Genomic DNA, 13,688 nt, shown 5'->3' with positions numbered 1-13,688 from the left:
TGCGGATAGACCCTTGAGGCTGAAATCGGCTTACCAACAGCCCATGTCAAAAAGAGTCTCGAGTGCCTAAGCCAATTTCCACGTGCACGCATCTGGATACAGTTACGTTAAGAATCTGATGATCGCCCACTAGCAGATATGCTTGATATATCTCACCTCATTCACAGATCAATCTCGAAGCTACTTCCGGTGCTCTAAGCTTGAAGAGGAATTCTCCAACGGAGACGGGTCAAGACCTCAAGGGGTAAATGCAATCTCTCATCCAATGACTTACACATGACATGTTGCAGCTGAGTTGTGCTAGTCCTTACCTGGTCACTCCCCATAATGTCTTCCACGTCTTGCAACTGGCAAGTTTCTACTTGAGTTAGTCGCAAATCGCTCACATGAGTCGACAAAATAGCAGCTCGTTGGGCACTAAAGCTTTCGAAAGGGCCAAGGACGGCCACACGGATCTTTCGCAAAGATTCATGCTGATAGATTCTTTTACATGAGCAGGCGGGTAGTCTTTCGACTCCGCGATGCCTTGGAAGTCATCATCCACCTTTTACACCCAGACACCTAGACTGGAGCAGCCTATATGCTCAGCGCCATGATGGAGTTTACGATATCGTTGTCGTTCTCCTTGAGGGCCTTGACGGCCTTCTTCCGCGAAACGCTGGCCTGCTGCATGACGAGCTCGATGTCCTTGGCCTCAAGGCCAGAGTCGTCAATCTCCTCATCGTCATCCTCCTCCTCCTCCTCGTCCTTCTTGTCCTCGACAGCCTTGCCCTTGCCCTTGCTGGCCTCGTCGCCGTGGTCGTGGCCGGCGTGGTCGTGGGATGCGGCCTCGGCCTGAGCAAGCTGCTGGGCGGCGGAAGCCTGAGCCTGGGAGTTGAGGTCCTCGATCTTGGCCTCACCGAAGATGCTGGTGCGGGGTCAGCAAAAGTGGCATGGGCGATGGAGGGGCAGCTACTCACATCCAGGTGTTGCTTGAAGGGGACTTGTAGACGTCGGGCTGGTTGATGACGAAGAGGATCTAGGAGGGGTGTTAGTCTGGTTGCTGGGAAGATCCAATGGTGCTGCCCGCAGCCCTTGTTTGTTGACTCGAGGGCTGCGGCTTCATCGACCCATTGCGCGGGAAACACTCACGTTCTTCGGTCGGCGGAGGGTGACGCGTGTGATGCCATCGATGTGCTTCAGGCCGAGCTTGGCGATGGCCTTGCGAGCCTTCTTCTCGTTGCGGGAGTGGACAGCGACGGAGGAGCCCGCGGGCACGCTGACCTCGCCCTCCTCGCCCTCAGACTCGTCGCTGGACTCATCCTCCTCGATCTGGACGTTCTTCTTCTCGGGCTCGTCGGGGAGCTCTTCAATGCGGGGGTTGGCCATTTTGTCGGTTTGTGGGTGACTACAGGTGTTGGTGGTGCTGCAATATCGACGTTCGCGGAGTTGGGGTCGGAGCTTCCAAAAATGATTTGTGGGCGGTTTAGCGCGGGCAGCTCTCAGTACACAACTGGCAATGACGAACCATGGCAATCACTCATTCAGGGCGCTTTCAAGCTCAGGTCGCCCATGTCACGCAAGCAGGCATTTCAAAGGGGGAAGGGTATCAAATTGCAATTCTAGTTGCACTTTTCGTGTGTGTTCATGAATTTGTGGATTGAACTCTCTTGCTACATGTGGAATGCATGCGAGAGCCGAGTAAACCTGTCCCAAACCGAATTGCACCGTGCCAAACATTGGACTTATTCACCCGAAACCAGGTCTTGAATTTTTGAATGCCTTTGAGGTCGCCTTCGGAATGCTCATGAAATGCACGTCATGCCTCTCCCTCACCTGCATGCAGCGACCACCGCAACGCCTGTCTCCCGACAGCATCTAGACTACCTATGCCTTTGCGCTGGCGCGGATCTTGGCGAAGGTCTTCTGGACCTCGAAGCGAGCCTACATCATGTTAGCCTGCGTCTCTTCCGTCGCATCCAACGTGCCACATGCAGCCCGAATCGTCGATTCTGGGAGCACAGATACACGGGGCAACGTACCTGCTTCCTCATCTTCATGACCTTGAAGCGCTCAAAGTCGTTCAGTCCCCGCCTCTTCTGCATAGCCGCACGCTTCTTGGCCCATGCGCTCTCGTCGAACTTTTGTTGGACCTTGTGCTCCTCCCACTTCTTCGCGACGTGGCCGACACCGCTGGCGCGGGGAAGCTTGGGGATGACAATGGGTGTCAAAGACAGCTTGGCGAGCGCGACTTCCTGGCGGGGAATGGGGGCCTTCTCTGAGGGACCATCAATGAGGACCTATGTCTCTGTGAGTCGCTGAACAGCACCCGAATCGCGGATTCTCCATACACGCTTGTGGTCAATGATCTCGACAATGGCAGCGAGACGGCCCTCGAATGGACCCTCGTTGAAGAGGACCACACGGCCGACCTCGACCAGCCTCCAGGCGCTCGTTGTGATTTCGGCGTCACCCATTTCGTCGGTATGTGCTGCAATTAAATGTTAGACTGCGAGAGACGTCAAGTGTTGCAGCGTCGAGTGCGTACCGGTCGGAAATAGGATTCGGTGTTGATGTTCTTGTCGGGAGTAAGTAAATGGCTGATGATCGGGCGACGAATTTCGCGTGCCCTGTGGTGCCGGGGCCGTGCACAAGCGAAAGGCGCCTTGGCACTAGCGCCGTCCTTAAAGTTTTCTGCGAGCGCGACTTCCGTTGTCTTCTCACCAGCACCGCAAACTCTACGCTGTTCTCTCTGCTCTCGACGACCGTTGCGAGACTTTGTGCAGTCTCCAACACGGCTCTCGCGATCGCCTTGATCTACATTGTGCGCTGCGTACATGGTGATGCGATGCACGCTTGCACCTGCCGCTCAGATGCACTAATCTGAAGACCGACAGCTTCGATCCGACACCCATAGCTCCACTGGTAAGTCTCCAACCTCCACACCATACTTCCCCATCCTAGGATGACATAATTTGCGATTGAGCTCGGCGTCGGAGACCCTCGCCGGGGTTTCTTAACGGCGTCGAGTTTATGATATTCAATTTCTTACATATTCTGAGCTTGCTTTACCCATCCAGCTTCTCTCACCGCACCAAGCTCGCGACAAAGGCTGACCGCTACAGACTTCCAAGTACCTTGATCCTTAAACGCCAAACTCAGTGCATTTGACATGCGAGTGTTGCAGCACACAGCCATCTTCCACAGGTCAGTCCCACCTCTTCTGCCTCGCAACCCAACCCCCCTTCCAATGATTACAACATGCAATAGATAGTATATGATCTCTATGATTACTATTTTATCACCAAGATCACTGAGGAAGACCACAACTACGCATCTGCTTGATAACGCTCTGTTGGATACAACTTACTAACAAGCTTGCAGGTAAATTCTCTATCTAAATCCATGTACTATCGCAGCCAACTGCAGCATGCGCCACCGGCAGTTGAACCATGACCCGACACTGCTTCAATCAAGCAGGCGTTGCTGTATTAGTAGCCCGCGACATTTGTCCTCTGCGAGGAAAGCGTTGACCAAGTGATTTTTATCTGTAATGCTCTGCCCCTTTCATGTAAAGGTAAGCAGTATTTGATGGGTATCTGTTCTGTCTTCACGTATATAAACTGCCAATATTAATCATCAACTACATCACCTTCTGCATTTCTCTGCTCAGGCGTCATAGCCCTCCTCCGTGTGATCTTCCTTCCATAGTTCCGGTAAAGGTTCGTCAACAGCTCTCTAACGACACCATTGAACGCTGTCCTTGCATCAAACTTGCTTCCACCATATGGAAAGGGGACAATCTTGGGCCAGTCGGCATTGTCTTCAAAGTAGAACTCGAGGTCGAACGCGGCAGCATCCTTCAGCATGTCTTTGAGCGTCTCCCCTTTGTGGCCGTTGACATCTGCCCACGCCCATAGTGCCGGGTCATAGAAATCCAAGGTGCTTGGGGCCTCTTCGGCAAGAATCTGCGCGTTGAAGAGCAAGTGTCGGATGATGTTAATGTTACAACCGCAACGAATGACAGCGTACTGCAGTAATTCGGTGGTAAGACCTTTTGGCACACCCAGAAGTACAGCAAGCGCTGCCACGGCGTGCTCGTTCTCCTCTTTAATAGCCTCTTTGATTCCCGCCTTTGCCGCTTCACCTGCCATACTACCTTCCCAGTCGATCTCTCCGTTCAGACTGACCAGTACGTAAAGCAACGACGCTTTGTCCACAGTCCAGGGTCCATGTAGCAACTTCTCCGGTACGTGGAAACCCTGCGCAAAAGCCAGATGCGGGATCTTAGTAAACTTGTATGGCCACAGTCCGTCGAAGTAGGAAACACCTGGAATCGTGACTCCGGTAGCTGCCCAGGCTTTGCCGCGTAACTTGATCATTGCATCCTGGGCGCGCTGCACATATCTTAGGAAGAAGTCGTAGGTGAAGAAACGGCAAGTCAAGATGTCAGATTGAAGCAAAGCGTCGCTGGTTACAAGGCGGTCCCGGTAGTTGGTGCGGTGATCGACTGTGTGGAAGAAGGCTTGCATAGTGAAGTCCATCGCTACCTTGTGAGCAGAGAGCTTTTTGCCAAGATCCGGTGAGCAGCGTGGAAGCGCTGTGTTCATGCTGTAGAGGAAGATTATTTCCAGAAGCTCCTGGGGAAGGCCTTGAAGTGTCGGCATAGCGGGCGTGACGTCTTTCTTTTTGGCTGTTGACCTCGTTTTTCGTTGTCGTTTGAGCTGAGATGTAGATGCTGAAGAGTTTTGTGCAGATATTGACGGAGGCTTGCTTTTAGAAGCAGCAAGTGCTGGGTGCAAGTGTCTCCTTTTCTTGCCACGTACGATGATAGGTGTGAGTTCCATCGGCTTACAACTGGCCGTTGTGACCAGGCAGCACTCAAAAGTAAGCCACTTCCGATTGCATGCAGCATACGCAAGGTAGATGGATCGGGAAAGGCTCCGCGTCACCTTGGAGATCGCGCGCAGCGCCACATGTAATATGCACAGACCTCAGGTGGCTTTGCCGCGGCGTCCCTGGGGCTAGCGCTAACTTTCCGCTCGTCTTCTCGTCGCATAAACAAAAGACGGGATTACTACACCACGCGCTTTCGCGACAAATCGAAAAGTGAAAACTCAAAGAAGCATCAGGTCAAACGTCTCCGAGATGCAGGTTCACGCAGTGCCAGACTCTGAGCGCGCGTTCGATTCGACAGGGAGGAAGCTGCCTTGGGCGTATGAGTTTGCGGAGTAAGTCAGTCTTTCATTGCCATTGCTGAATGGAATCTTTCTTCTGGAAGGGTCTAGCACGGTGATAGAGAAAAGTCGATGGAAATCTACACAAGCTTGTCCCTTTCTCTATTCGGCCTCACCACTATGGACGACCACAACTGCGACACTCCCATCCTCTCGCGCACACAGCTAACATCCACCCCTGATAGTTCAGATCAAAACCAACGGCGTATTCCAGAAGAAAAGGGCCCTTTTGGCAAAGCACGAAAACGCGGTACCTCACGGGCAAAGACACCGTTGGGCGCCAACAATGCAGCCGACGAAGCGAGACTCCACAACCAGCGCGCAGAAGACGACATATTCGGTCGCTTCAAGGCAGAGGAAGACAAAAGGCGCTCAGTATCCGCGCGCCCGTCCACCGCACTACCTCCAACAGCCTCGGCGCCAAACCTCATAGATGCGAGCAACGGACTGGGCAACTCCTTCGCTGCAGGCGCATCTACCAACGCTACTTTTGCACAAGAACCCAAGGAGGTTATACTATACGGCTTTGGGTCTGAGCAGCAATGGGAAGCAATAGCCTATTACGAGAAGGTTTCCAATGGCATGATCTACGAAGAATATGACCGCGAGCCACCCAACCCCAGACTCGGTTACAGTTTAGCTGCGCAACGCTCATCGTACTACCCATCTCTGGAACCGAAATACATGGCAAGGATCAAGACATATATAGGAGGTAACCACTGGGTTAAGGTCACCTTTGATAGTGCGGAGGCTGCCGAGCGCGCCTGTCACTACAGTGGGAAGAACATCCACGGCTGCATAGTACATGCGGAGATGTACCGAGGAACAGGACCACAAGGTGGTGACAGACCGTTGCGTGTAGAGGGAGGCATGTCACAGATCGCATCACCCAACACAATATCTTCAGGGACATTGGGACTACGCGGCGCATCGCAGTCGTCCGCAACCGCTTCCTCAGCCACAGCAACAGCTCCCCAACCTTTAGCACCGCAGACCCTTGTACCACGATCAAACATGGAATCAGCCTTGCTACGCAGCAAGAGTGGCACTGGTGCTTTCCCAAGTCACATGGACGACATGCCCACTGAACCCGCTCAACCACGAGAACTGCACCAAGCTCTTGATCCAAATACCGTCCCCGCACACGCGACTACTACAGCGTTGAACCCCCGATCTCAACGCGCAACCCTCCGACTCAAAGGCGCAAACGTAAAACCTGTTGTGTTCCTTCCACAAGAAAAGGCATTCCTCCCCGCGAAACCCCGCTGGCAGCAAACGTTTGGCTCGTTACCGGTCATTGGCTGGGCAATTGGTTCGGGACAGGGCTTTATAGGAGATCATGTACCGAGAAAGGAAGACGGAAGTTTCGATATGAACAGTGCGAGTCTGTATTGGCGGGTTTGGTATATGGTGGACAACTGCCTTGGCAGTGACTTTTGTGGTGTCAGGGATGCCGAGTACGATGAGTAGTTTAGGTGGGGTCACTTGGTGTGTAAGATCAAGGGTGTTTGATGAGCATTGGGCGGCGTTTTCGAAATGGCATTACAGCGAGGTGATTCGAGTATCGCTTGGAGGACTGGTATCTCGCGGTTTTGGATGCACATGTAATGAAACACAACATTTCAAGCGAAAGGCGTGCCAACTATAGCATATTGTTTGCAAGGTGTTCGCATGTAAGCGATATTCGAGCAATGCATAGGCATAACAAGGCGAATGGTCAAAATCTAGGGTGCATTTCCACTCTCTGGAACTATTCACAAATACGTAGGTAATACAACCCAGATCGGGTACATTTTGGCTACATGGAAAGAAGACACTTAGAGGACGGACAGATCGCCGAACTTCTCCTGCGGGGTTGTTAGTATTCGTACAAAGGCCATTTTGCTGGTTCCATAAACTTGCCTTGTAGCCGGGAACGGCCCAGCGACCCTTGGAGACGAGCTGCTCGGTGCGCTTGTCAATCTCAGGCTGAGCAGCGGCGACCTCGTCCTGTGTTGTTTGGTTAGCTTCTTATCCCCCACTTGCTCGTAACCGTATATACGTACAACGGTGAGGTCAGCGAATGGCCTGGCATCCTCGATGTTCTTCAGGGTCTTCTGGAGATCGCTCAACTCCTTGTCGACAACAGCCTTAGTCTGCTCTGCGCTCTGGACGGCCTGGGCCTCGAAAGCCTCAATGGCCTTGATCTGCCTTCCTACATCGTATGTCTGAGGCTTGAAAGCGTTGAACTGCTTCTCGATGTCGTCGATAACGGCCTGGTTCTTGAGGATGCCGCGGTAGTGGTTGAAGTCGACGGTCTGGGACTGCTCGGAGAGGACGGTGACTTTGCGACGCGCATCGTCGTTGCGCTTCTTGAAGGACTGGAGGGCAGCAGCGGTTTGACCCTTGAGGCCGAGCTGGGTGCCCAGCTTGGTCCAGTCGAGCTTGAGGGCTGCGCTACGCTACAAGAGGGGACATGTTAGTTTTCTTGATCTTCAATTCGGAGGTGCCATTGCGGGCGAGGGGCTACTGCCGGCGCAGCAATGGGGCATTCGAGAGCTTCGACGGGTCTTCTGGAAGGGGTCTGACGTACTCCGACGGCCATTGTGATGGATTTAGACGGGGATGCGGTGGGTTTAGTTCGGGAGGGTTGATGTCCAAGTTCTTCGCGAGAGCTCGGAACAGCGCCGCCAAGGAAATGGCGCACGGGCCATTCGACTTCCGCCCTCGATCGCGGCCAAGTTCCCCCAACATTGATTGATCTTACCCGTTCACTTTCTACAACTTGCTGTTATACTCTCAACCAACAGTCTAAACCCGAATACTTCTCGCAAACATGTGGATCATTGACTGGTGAGCACCCTCGTCCTCTACTTGTGCTGGCGTCTTACTAACCTTGCGCCAGGTGTAAGTTTACTACCCTCTCTTGTTGTATCCCGACCTGGATAGACCGACGTGGAAACATTCGTGGCATGATAGACTGATGACAGCACCGTCGTCCCGCATAATACTGTTGTGTCTTTCTGACCAAGCCCTGCAACACCGTGCTAGAAATTACCGACATTAGGCTTATCACGGGCGCATCGACACTACACCACCGCATGTACCACGAATACCAGCCAGATGGATCAATCGCTTGCTTGTATCATACTCGAACATGGGCTAATGATGTGCAACAGTTTGGGATGTTCTGTCCTCGCTTGGACTCATGAACAAGGTAGGCACGAGCATGGTCTAGACTCCATCACCGAAGCTGACCCAACATCACAGCATGCCAAACTCCTTTTCCTTGGACTGTATGTATCCTCGCATACCAACGCTTTCGAACACACGTAGCTGACTAGGCTTCAGTGACAATGCAGGAAAGACCACGTATGGCAGCCCTACTGGACACGCGAGCTTCCACTAACACAACTAGGCTGCTACATATGCTCAAGAACGACAGAGTCGCTGTCCTGTACGTCGCACGTAGTCTTTGGCTCACAACTGTCAGCTGACATCTGTTCTAGCCAGCCGACTCTCCACCCCACCTCCGAGGAGCTCTCGATAGGAAACGTCAAGTTCACAACCTTCGACCTTGGAGGCCACGCACAAGCTCGACGACTCTGGCGCGATTACTGTAAGCCAATTATGCTCCTCTGTTTCTTTGCATACAACTGACACTCTTCTAGTCCCTGAAGTTTCCGGTATTGTCTTCCTCGTTGACGCCAAGGACCATGAGCGTCTCTCCGAATCCAAAGCAGAGCTCGACGCTCTTCTGGCTATGGAAGAGTTGAAGAACACCCCCTTCGTCATTCTCGGAAACAAGATTGACCACCCCGACGCCATCTCTGAGGACCAGCTCCGTTCCGCGCTCGGACTATACCAGACAACGGGTAAGGGCAAGGTACCACTCGAGGGTATCCGACCGGTTGAGGTCTTCATGTGCAGTGTGGTCATGAGGCAAGGTTACGGAGAGGGTATTAGGTGGTTGAGCCAGTACGTCTAGGCGCAAACTTCCAGTAACCAGAAGGACGTCAGTTTGGCGCAAAGCAGAACAGAAAGCAGAGGGAGAGCATGTGACACTTTAGCTCTTTCGATGGAACGAGCTAGATGCAAGTACAAAACATGATTGTCAAACGTATGTTAGATGTACTCTTATGGGCGTTGGCGTTAGCTCTTGGAATAATATTGCATTGCACGTATCAAGATTGATATTCGTATGAAACGAGTTCGTACCAACTAGGAGCGAACGCAGGAAATACAGCGGCATACACTGTGTAAGGCCTGATCGAGTGCACAGTTGTGGATTGGATCCCGATCTGTTAGTATCCTGTTCACCAGGGACAGCTATTCCTGCTGCTCTCCAACTCTTCCTCTGGTCCTTTGAGTGAAGAGAAGATAGTACAAGGTGAGTGAGGTGTGTCGAAGGAATGATTTCCTTACAGACGAGAAGGCTGACTGGAGTGATGTATGACGGATACATCCACTCTCTTATACTTGGTGATCGCAGGTGCGAGCGAACTGGTTGATTTACAACCTTCAGAGCAACATTCAGATTGGTATACGAGCTGGTTTTCAAAAGAAACGTGCATATCTGTACGATCGTCCGGTTGCGTACGGCTTCGAGGATAAGCAGATCTTGGGTAATAGGACCGATGAAGCGATGAGCGAACAGGCAAGACGCCAAAATCGCACTCCCTGAACGTGCAGAAATGAATCTGAAGCTGCGAGGAGGTAGTCTTGATAGAGCATGAGTCTCAGCCAAAGGGCGCAAGCGCAACAGCACCGTAGCGACCCAAGGAAATGACCTCACTTTCACTCTACAAATCTTTTGCGACCTCGGCTCGGTACTTGCAACAATCACCCACTGGTTCGTTGGGCAAAACTCTGAACCATCAAACTCAATCTAGACCCGCCACCAAGCGAGATGGAAGGAAACGAAAGACGGTACGCAGAATCTCGCACCGCCACAGCTAGTGAGCCTAGCCTTATGTTGAGCCTATTAATACTTCCAACAAGACTAAAGAGTGCTCCATTAGGTACGCTTGCAAATAGTGCGCAAGACGGCGCATGCTCCCAACGAATCTAGTTTATGCATGCGTGTCAATCGATAACGCGACATGAAACCTAATCTTTGTTTGTTCGACACATTGTTTAGGCGATTAGTGGCTGTCGGAGTGAGCTGTCAGATGGGCTGTGTGCTAATGGTTCCAGGGAAGCAGGGACAGAGAGCGCATGCAGGGTGGATGTTGACGACGTTGGTCTTGATATTTCCTTTTGCTCAACGGCAATGGGTTGTTTGTTTGACGGTGGTTAGGAGATTTTCACTTGTTGTTTTAGTTGAATAGTTATGGCTTTTCAGATGGAAGGGAAAATAATCGATGGATTGGACATGACGTGAAGTTGATTTCATAGTCAGCTACTGCTTGAATACCACTTATCTCTTTAATAATAATAACCTAGAGACGATGTCTTCTTCGCCGTAAATCGAGTATTTACTCTGTAGGGATAAGAACAGAAATATATACACGAAACTGCACCTGGTGGGTGCATATATGGGCAATCGAACAGTGTACTCCAGGATACAACCCTTGATGTAACAGCATAAGGTGAGATAGGTAAGACAGTGGTTAGGATGTTGAAGCAGCGAATGCATGTTTGCGGCGTTGCGCAGAGTGCATTCCGTTGGATTGTTTCGCTCGAATGACCGCAATGGCTTGCGAGGGACCGAGATGAAAGGCATCGAAGGATTGTAAACAACAATTCACGACATGGGATGCAGGCGCACAAGACTTTGACCTGCTGAGGGGATATGACACAAGATAGCAAGTTCGTATGTTATTATGATCGGGTTGCATTAATATCTTCGTCGCATGGTGGTGCTGTACTACCTATAGAACTAGCTAAAGTCATGGCCTTTTTCTCGAACACAATCATCCAAACACCATTCCTCCTATGCTTTAGGTATGTACATGGATGTCATATATGCATGCAGTCATCAAGGAACGTCGCAAGGAAATCGTATCATCCTCCATTAGAACCTTCATTACATGATCGTCAGAGCGACCTGAATCCCTGTTTGGTGCGAGTAAACTCAAGCTGAATTCCCTTACAAGAGGGAGAAAAGGGCGAAGAAACCGGCAGCGAGAGCACCAACACTGGCAGCGCCAGTGGCGGCAGCACCGGTGTACTCGGAGAAGGGGGGGCTGGTAGCGTTGCCGCTGACGTTGCTCGCGGGAGCAGATGCTTGGGGCTGGCCGTCCGAGATCTGAGTAACGAGAGGAGCAGAAGCCTGGGGCTGACCGTCAGAGATTTGAGTGACGACAGGAGCGGAAGCCTGAGGCTGGCCGTCAGAAATCTGGGTGACAACCGGGGCGGAAGCCTGGGGCTGGCCATCGGAAATCTGGGTGACCACAGGCTTAGAGGCCTGAGGCTGACCGTCAGAGATCTGGGTCACGACGGGACCGGGGGTTGAGGCTTGGGGTTGACCGTCAGAGATTTGGGTAACAGCGGCGGAAGTAGCCTGGGGCTGGCCGTCAGAGATCTGAGAGACTCCGCTAGTGTCTGCAGACATGGTAGCCTGGATATGGATGGGAATGCACTGGGCACCAGTGGACTGGCTGTACAGGTTGTAGAAGTCGCCAGACAAGCACTGGTAGAAGACAGTGGAGCCCATCAGGGACATGGATCCGTTGCTGCAGAGACCGAAGCCTGAAGTCTCGCGGGCACCCTCTTGGACAGGAGCATCGAACTGGAACCTGATGGGACGTTAGTATCTATTGAATGTATACAAGTGTTATGCAAGACATACTGGTAGTTGGCGGCGATGTAACCGGTGCGGCCGGCCTGGTCGGTCAACTTTCCGTCCTCAAGGGACAGCTTGAGTGTGCCATCAAGCTGACGCCTCTCGATGCTGCGCCTAGTGGCAGATTGGGTGGCATTGACGGTGGTGATGGCAAAGGTGCCGTCAGCGGAGGACGCACACCCACCATCGGAAGAGGCCTGAGGGTAGGCAGCAACAGCGGCCACGAGGCCAGCAGCAACGAAGGACTTCATTTTCGGAAGTGGTTTTGTCGGTATTAGTGTATTGGGCGTACTTGACAGCGAGAGTAAGTAACGACGCGGAGGAGACTGATGAACGAGGTATCAGTCACTTCAAATATACAAGTAAGCAAGACTGTTGATGCTGGTATTCACGACAACGAGAGTGTGTGATGTTCTGGGTATGTAGAAACGCGGGATGGTAAGACAGCTATATAGCAATACCCAGCCGAGTTGTTAGTCTATTCAATCTACCTCATCGAGCATACCATCGCGGATCGGACATGGACAGAAGCCTCAGCGCTCGAGCCAAGGCCATGGATCAACTCCACGCGTCAATGCAAAACTACAGCAGCCTAGCGTTGACGCTTCTGACGGCAGTAAAAGAAGGCTGGAGTAGGCTCGTTCATGCCGTAACGATAAACGCTGCGGAGCCATCTACTGTGTCATTGGATACCCATTCATCCGACCCCTCATTTAGTTCCCCACCATCTCTCTGGGAATGCGCGTGAACAAAGCCCGTCCCGCCTCTCGTCTAAACATATCTCATTCCCAGCCCTCGATTAACTTCGGGACGCAATTGCAGCCATTGATTTGGAAGCTGTGGATGAATAGTTACTGCCTGTCCAATTGATATGACCTGCTCGTAATCACGACCGGTGAGATTCTGGGTATTGCAAATCTCGAATGTGTTGAGCTTTTTCCGCGATATGCAACATCCAAGACAGGTGCTGAACCGAAGTCTCGTATCAGCAGGCTTAGGACGATCGCTCCGCGGTGCATCCTAGCGTCTGACCTAGGGCAATATGCGTGCGTTCCGTAGGCCTCAAGGCGGAGTGTGGCGGGGCGTCGTTATTCATCACTTCATTTTGTCTCATTGGCAGTCATGCGCGAGGATCTGCAGGGTGGTGTGTGGTGAGGATGTAGCTCGCTCAATCGGACTATTGAGAGGCAAAATGCAAGGATGGTGTTGGATGGGATTGGTGTCGAGGCGATAAATGCCTAAGTGATGTCAAAGATTGGTTCCCAATCCGGCATGACGCTTACGTGCACTAGCGCAGCACTTGTGGGGTACATGTGGCTTTCGCTTTCTCAAGTGTGTTCAGCCGCCCCATCCACCGTCTCCAGTGGAACCGTTGCTTGGGAACGCTTAAGACGGGCTGGGGGAGGCTGGTACGCTGGCCTTGCGGTTGCATACCGATAGTGTGCCGCTTGCTGTCTGGCTGGCTGGTACGCTGGCTGGCGCATTTGCCTTTGTTGGCGGGTTAACCCCAGAAGCCGCTTAGATCGCTGAACAAGACTGGTCGACTTGGTGCGAATACTGTGCGATGAAAACATGGCATTTCGAAACACCAAGACTACGCTTGGCTACGATGTGTAGATGCAGACGTTGCAATGGTCGAACGTACCTGAGATGGGACGCGCATGTCAGACGTACCATTGACGTCACACGGATTTACACTCCTCCGC

The 13,688-nt window shown here is 52.2% G+C and overlaps 6 protein-coding genes across 6 annotated transcripts; 2 read left to right on the top strand and 4 right to left on the bottom strand.

Annotated features, from left to right (window-relative positions):
* Positions 1–224: 224 nt before the first annotated feature.
* CC77DRAFT_1016300 (nascent polypeptide-associated complex, alpha subunit) lies at positions 225–1,539 on the bottom strand. Its single transcript, XM_018524193.1, has 3 exons — positions 1,132–1,539; positions 960–1,018; positions 225–907 (listed from the first exon to the last, which is right to left on the bottom strand). The coding sequence occupies exons 1-3, from the start codon at positions 1,366–1,368 to the stop codon at positions 577–579; spliced, it is 627 nt and encodes a 208-aa protein (XP_018390753.1). The 5' UTR covers positions 1,369–1,539; the 3' UTR covers positions 225–576.
* An 86-nt stretch (positions 1,540–1,625) lies between these two features.
* On the bottom strand, positions 1,626–4,964 carry CC77DRAFT_954299 (hypothetical protein). The gene is made up of 4 exons (XM_018535458.1): positions 3,632–4,964; positions 2,331–2,470; positions 2,022–2,279; positions 1,626–1,923 (listed from the first exon to the last, which is right to left on the bottom strand). The coding sequence occupies exons 1-4, from the start codon at positions 4,824–4,826 to the stop codon at positions 1,867–1,869; spliced, it is 1,650 nt and encodes a 549-aa protein (XP_018390752.1). The 5' UTR covers positions 4,827–4,964; the 3' UTR covers positions 1,626–1,866.
* A 36-nt stretch (positions 4,965–5,000) lies between these two features.
* On the top strand, positions 5,001–7,071 carry CC77DRAFT_313192 (hypothetical protein). Its single transcript, XM_018531215.1, has 2 exons — positions 5,001–5,210; positions 5,407–7,071. Exons 1-2 carry the CDS (start codon positions 5,198–5,200, stop codon positions 6,684–6,686), a joined length of 1,293 nt encoding a protein of 430 aa, XP_018390751.1. The 5' UTR covers positions 5,001–5,197; the 3' UTR covers positions 6,687–7,071.
* Positions 6,807–7,838, bottom strand: CC77DRAFT_1016297 (mitochondrial ATP synthase). Its single transcript, XM_018524192.1, has 4 exons — positions 7,789–7,838; positions 7,262–7,657; positions 7,119–7,205; positions 6,807–7,063 (listed from the first exon to the last, which is right to left on the bottom strand). Exons 1-4 carry the CDS (start codon positions 7,798–7,800, stop codon positions 7,034–7,036), a joined length of 525 nt encoding a protein of 174 aa, XP_018390750.1. The 5' UTR covers positions 7,801–7,838; the 3' UTR covers positions 6,807–7,033.
* Positions 7,839–8,012: 174 nt separating this feature from the next.
* Positions 8,013–9,341, top strand: CC77DRAFT_1016296 (GTP-binding protein). The gene is made up of 7 exons (XM_018524191.1): positions 8,013–8,050; positions 8,375–8,412; positions 8,466–8,491; positions 8,547–8,567; positions 8,614–8,652; positions 8,705–8,814; positions 8,867–9,341. Exons 1-7 carry the CDS (start codon positions 8,032–8,034, stop codon positions 9,181–9,183), a joined length of 570 nt encoding a protein of 189 aa, XP_018390749.1. The 5' UTR covers positions 8,013–8,031; the 3' UTR covers positions 9,184–9,341.
* A 1,945-nt stretch (positions 9,342–11,286) lies between these two features.
* CC77DRAFT_926154 (covalently-linked cell wall protein) lies at positions 11,287–12,233 on the bottom strand (the record flags this gene model as incomplete). Its single annotated transcript, XM_018533901.1, has 2 exons — positions 11,287–11,935; positions 11,989–12,233. The coding sequence occupies 2 exons, from the start codon at positions 12,231–12,233 to the stop codon at positions 11,287–11,289; spliced, it is 894 nt and encodes a 297-aa protein (XP_018390748.1).
* Between the last annotated feature and the right edge of the window lie 1,455 nt (positions 12,234–13,688).

The sequence above is a fragment of the Alternaria alternata genome (assembly GCF_001642055.1).
Source record: "Alternaria alternata strain SRC1lrK2f unplaced genomic scaffold CC77scaffold_2, whole genome shotgun sequence".
Classification (NCBI taxonomy): domain Eukaryota; kingdom Fungi; phylum Ascomycota; class Dothideomycetes; order Pleosporales; family Pleosporaceae; genus Alternaria; species Alternaria alternata.
This window is presented reverse-complemented; position numbering and strand designations above follow the sequence as displayed.

Excerpts from the sequence above, each read along its gene's own strand:
- CC77DRAFT_1016300 (XM_018524193.1), bottom strand. The coding sequence starts at position 1,368 with ATGGCCAACCCCCGCATTGAAGAGCTCCCCGACGAGCCCGAGAAGAAG. Across the intron at positions 1,019-1,131 it reads CCCTCCGCCGACCGAAGAAC|ATCCTCTTCGTCATCAACCA; the intron begins GTGAGTGTTTCC and ends CACCCCTCCTAG. Across the intron at positions 908-959 it reads CCTTCAAGCAACACCTGGAT|CATCTTCGGTGAGGCCAAGA; the intron begins GTGAGTAGCTGC and ends ACCCCGCACCAG.
- CC77DRAFT_954299 (XM_018535458.1), bottom strand. The coding sequence starts at position 4,826 with ATGGAACTCACACCTATCATCGTACGTGGCAAGAAAAGGAGACACTTG. Across the intron at positions 2,280-2,330 it reads AGATCATTGACCACAAGCGT|GTCCTCATTGATGGTCCCTC; the intron begins GTATGGAGAATC and ends ACAGAGACATAG. Across the intron at positions 1,924-2,021 it reads TCATGAAGATGAGGAAGCAG|GCTCGCTTCGAGGTCCAGAA; the intron begins GTACGTTGCCCC and ends AACATGATGTAG.
- CC77DRAFT_1016297 (XM_018524192.1), bottom strand. Across the intron at positions 7,206-7,261 it reads CATTCGCTGACCTCACCGTT|GACGAGGTCGCCGCTGCTCA; the intron begins GTACGTATATAC and ends CAAACAACACAG. Across the intron at positions 7,064-7,118 it reads GGGCCGTTCCCGGCTACAAG|GAGAAGTTCGGCGATCTGTC; the intron begins GCAAGTTTATGG and ends ACAACCCCGCAG.
- CC77DRAFT_1016296 (XM_018524191.1), top strand. Across the intron at positions 8,492-8,546 it reads AAACTCCTTTTCCTTGGACT|TGACAATGCAGGAAAGACCA; the intron begins GTATGTATCCTC and ends ACTAGGCTTCAG. Across the intron at positions 8,653-8,704 it reads AACGACAGAGTCGCTGTCCT|CCAGCCGACTCTCCACCCCA; the intron begins GTACGTCGCACG and ends CATCTGTTCTAG.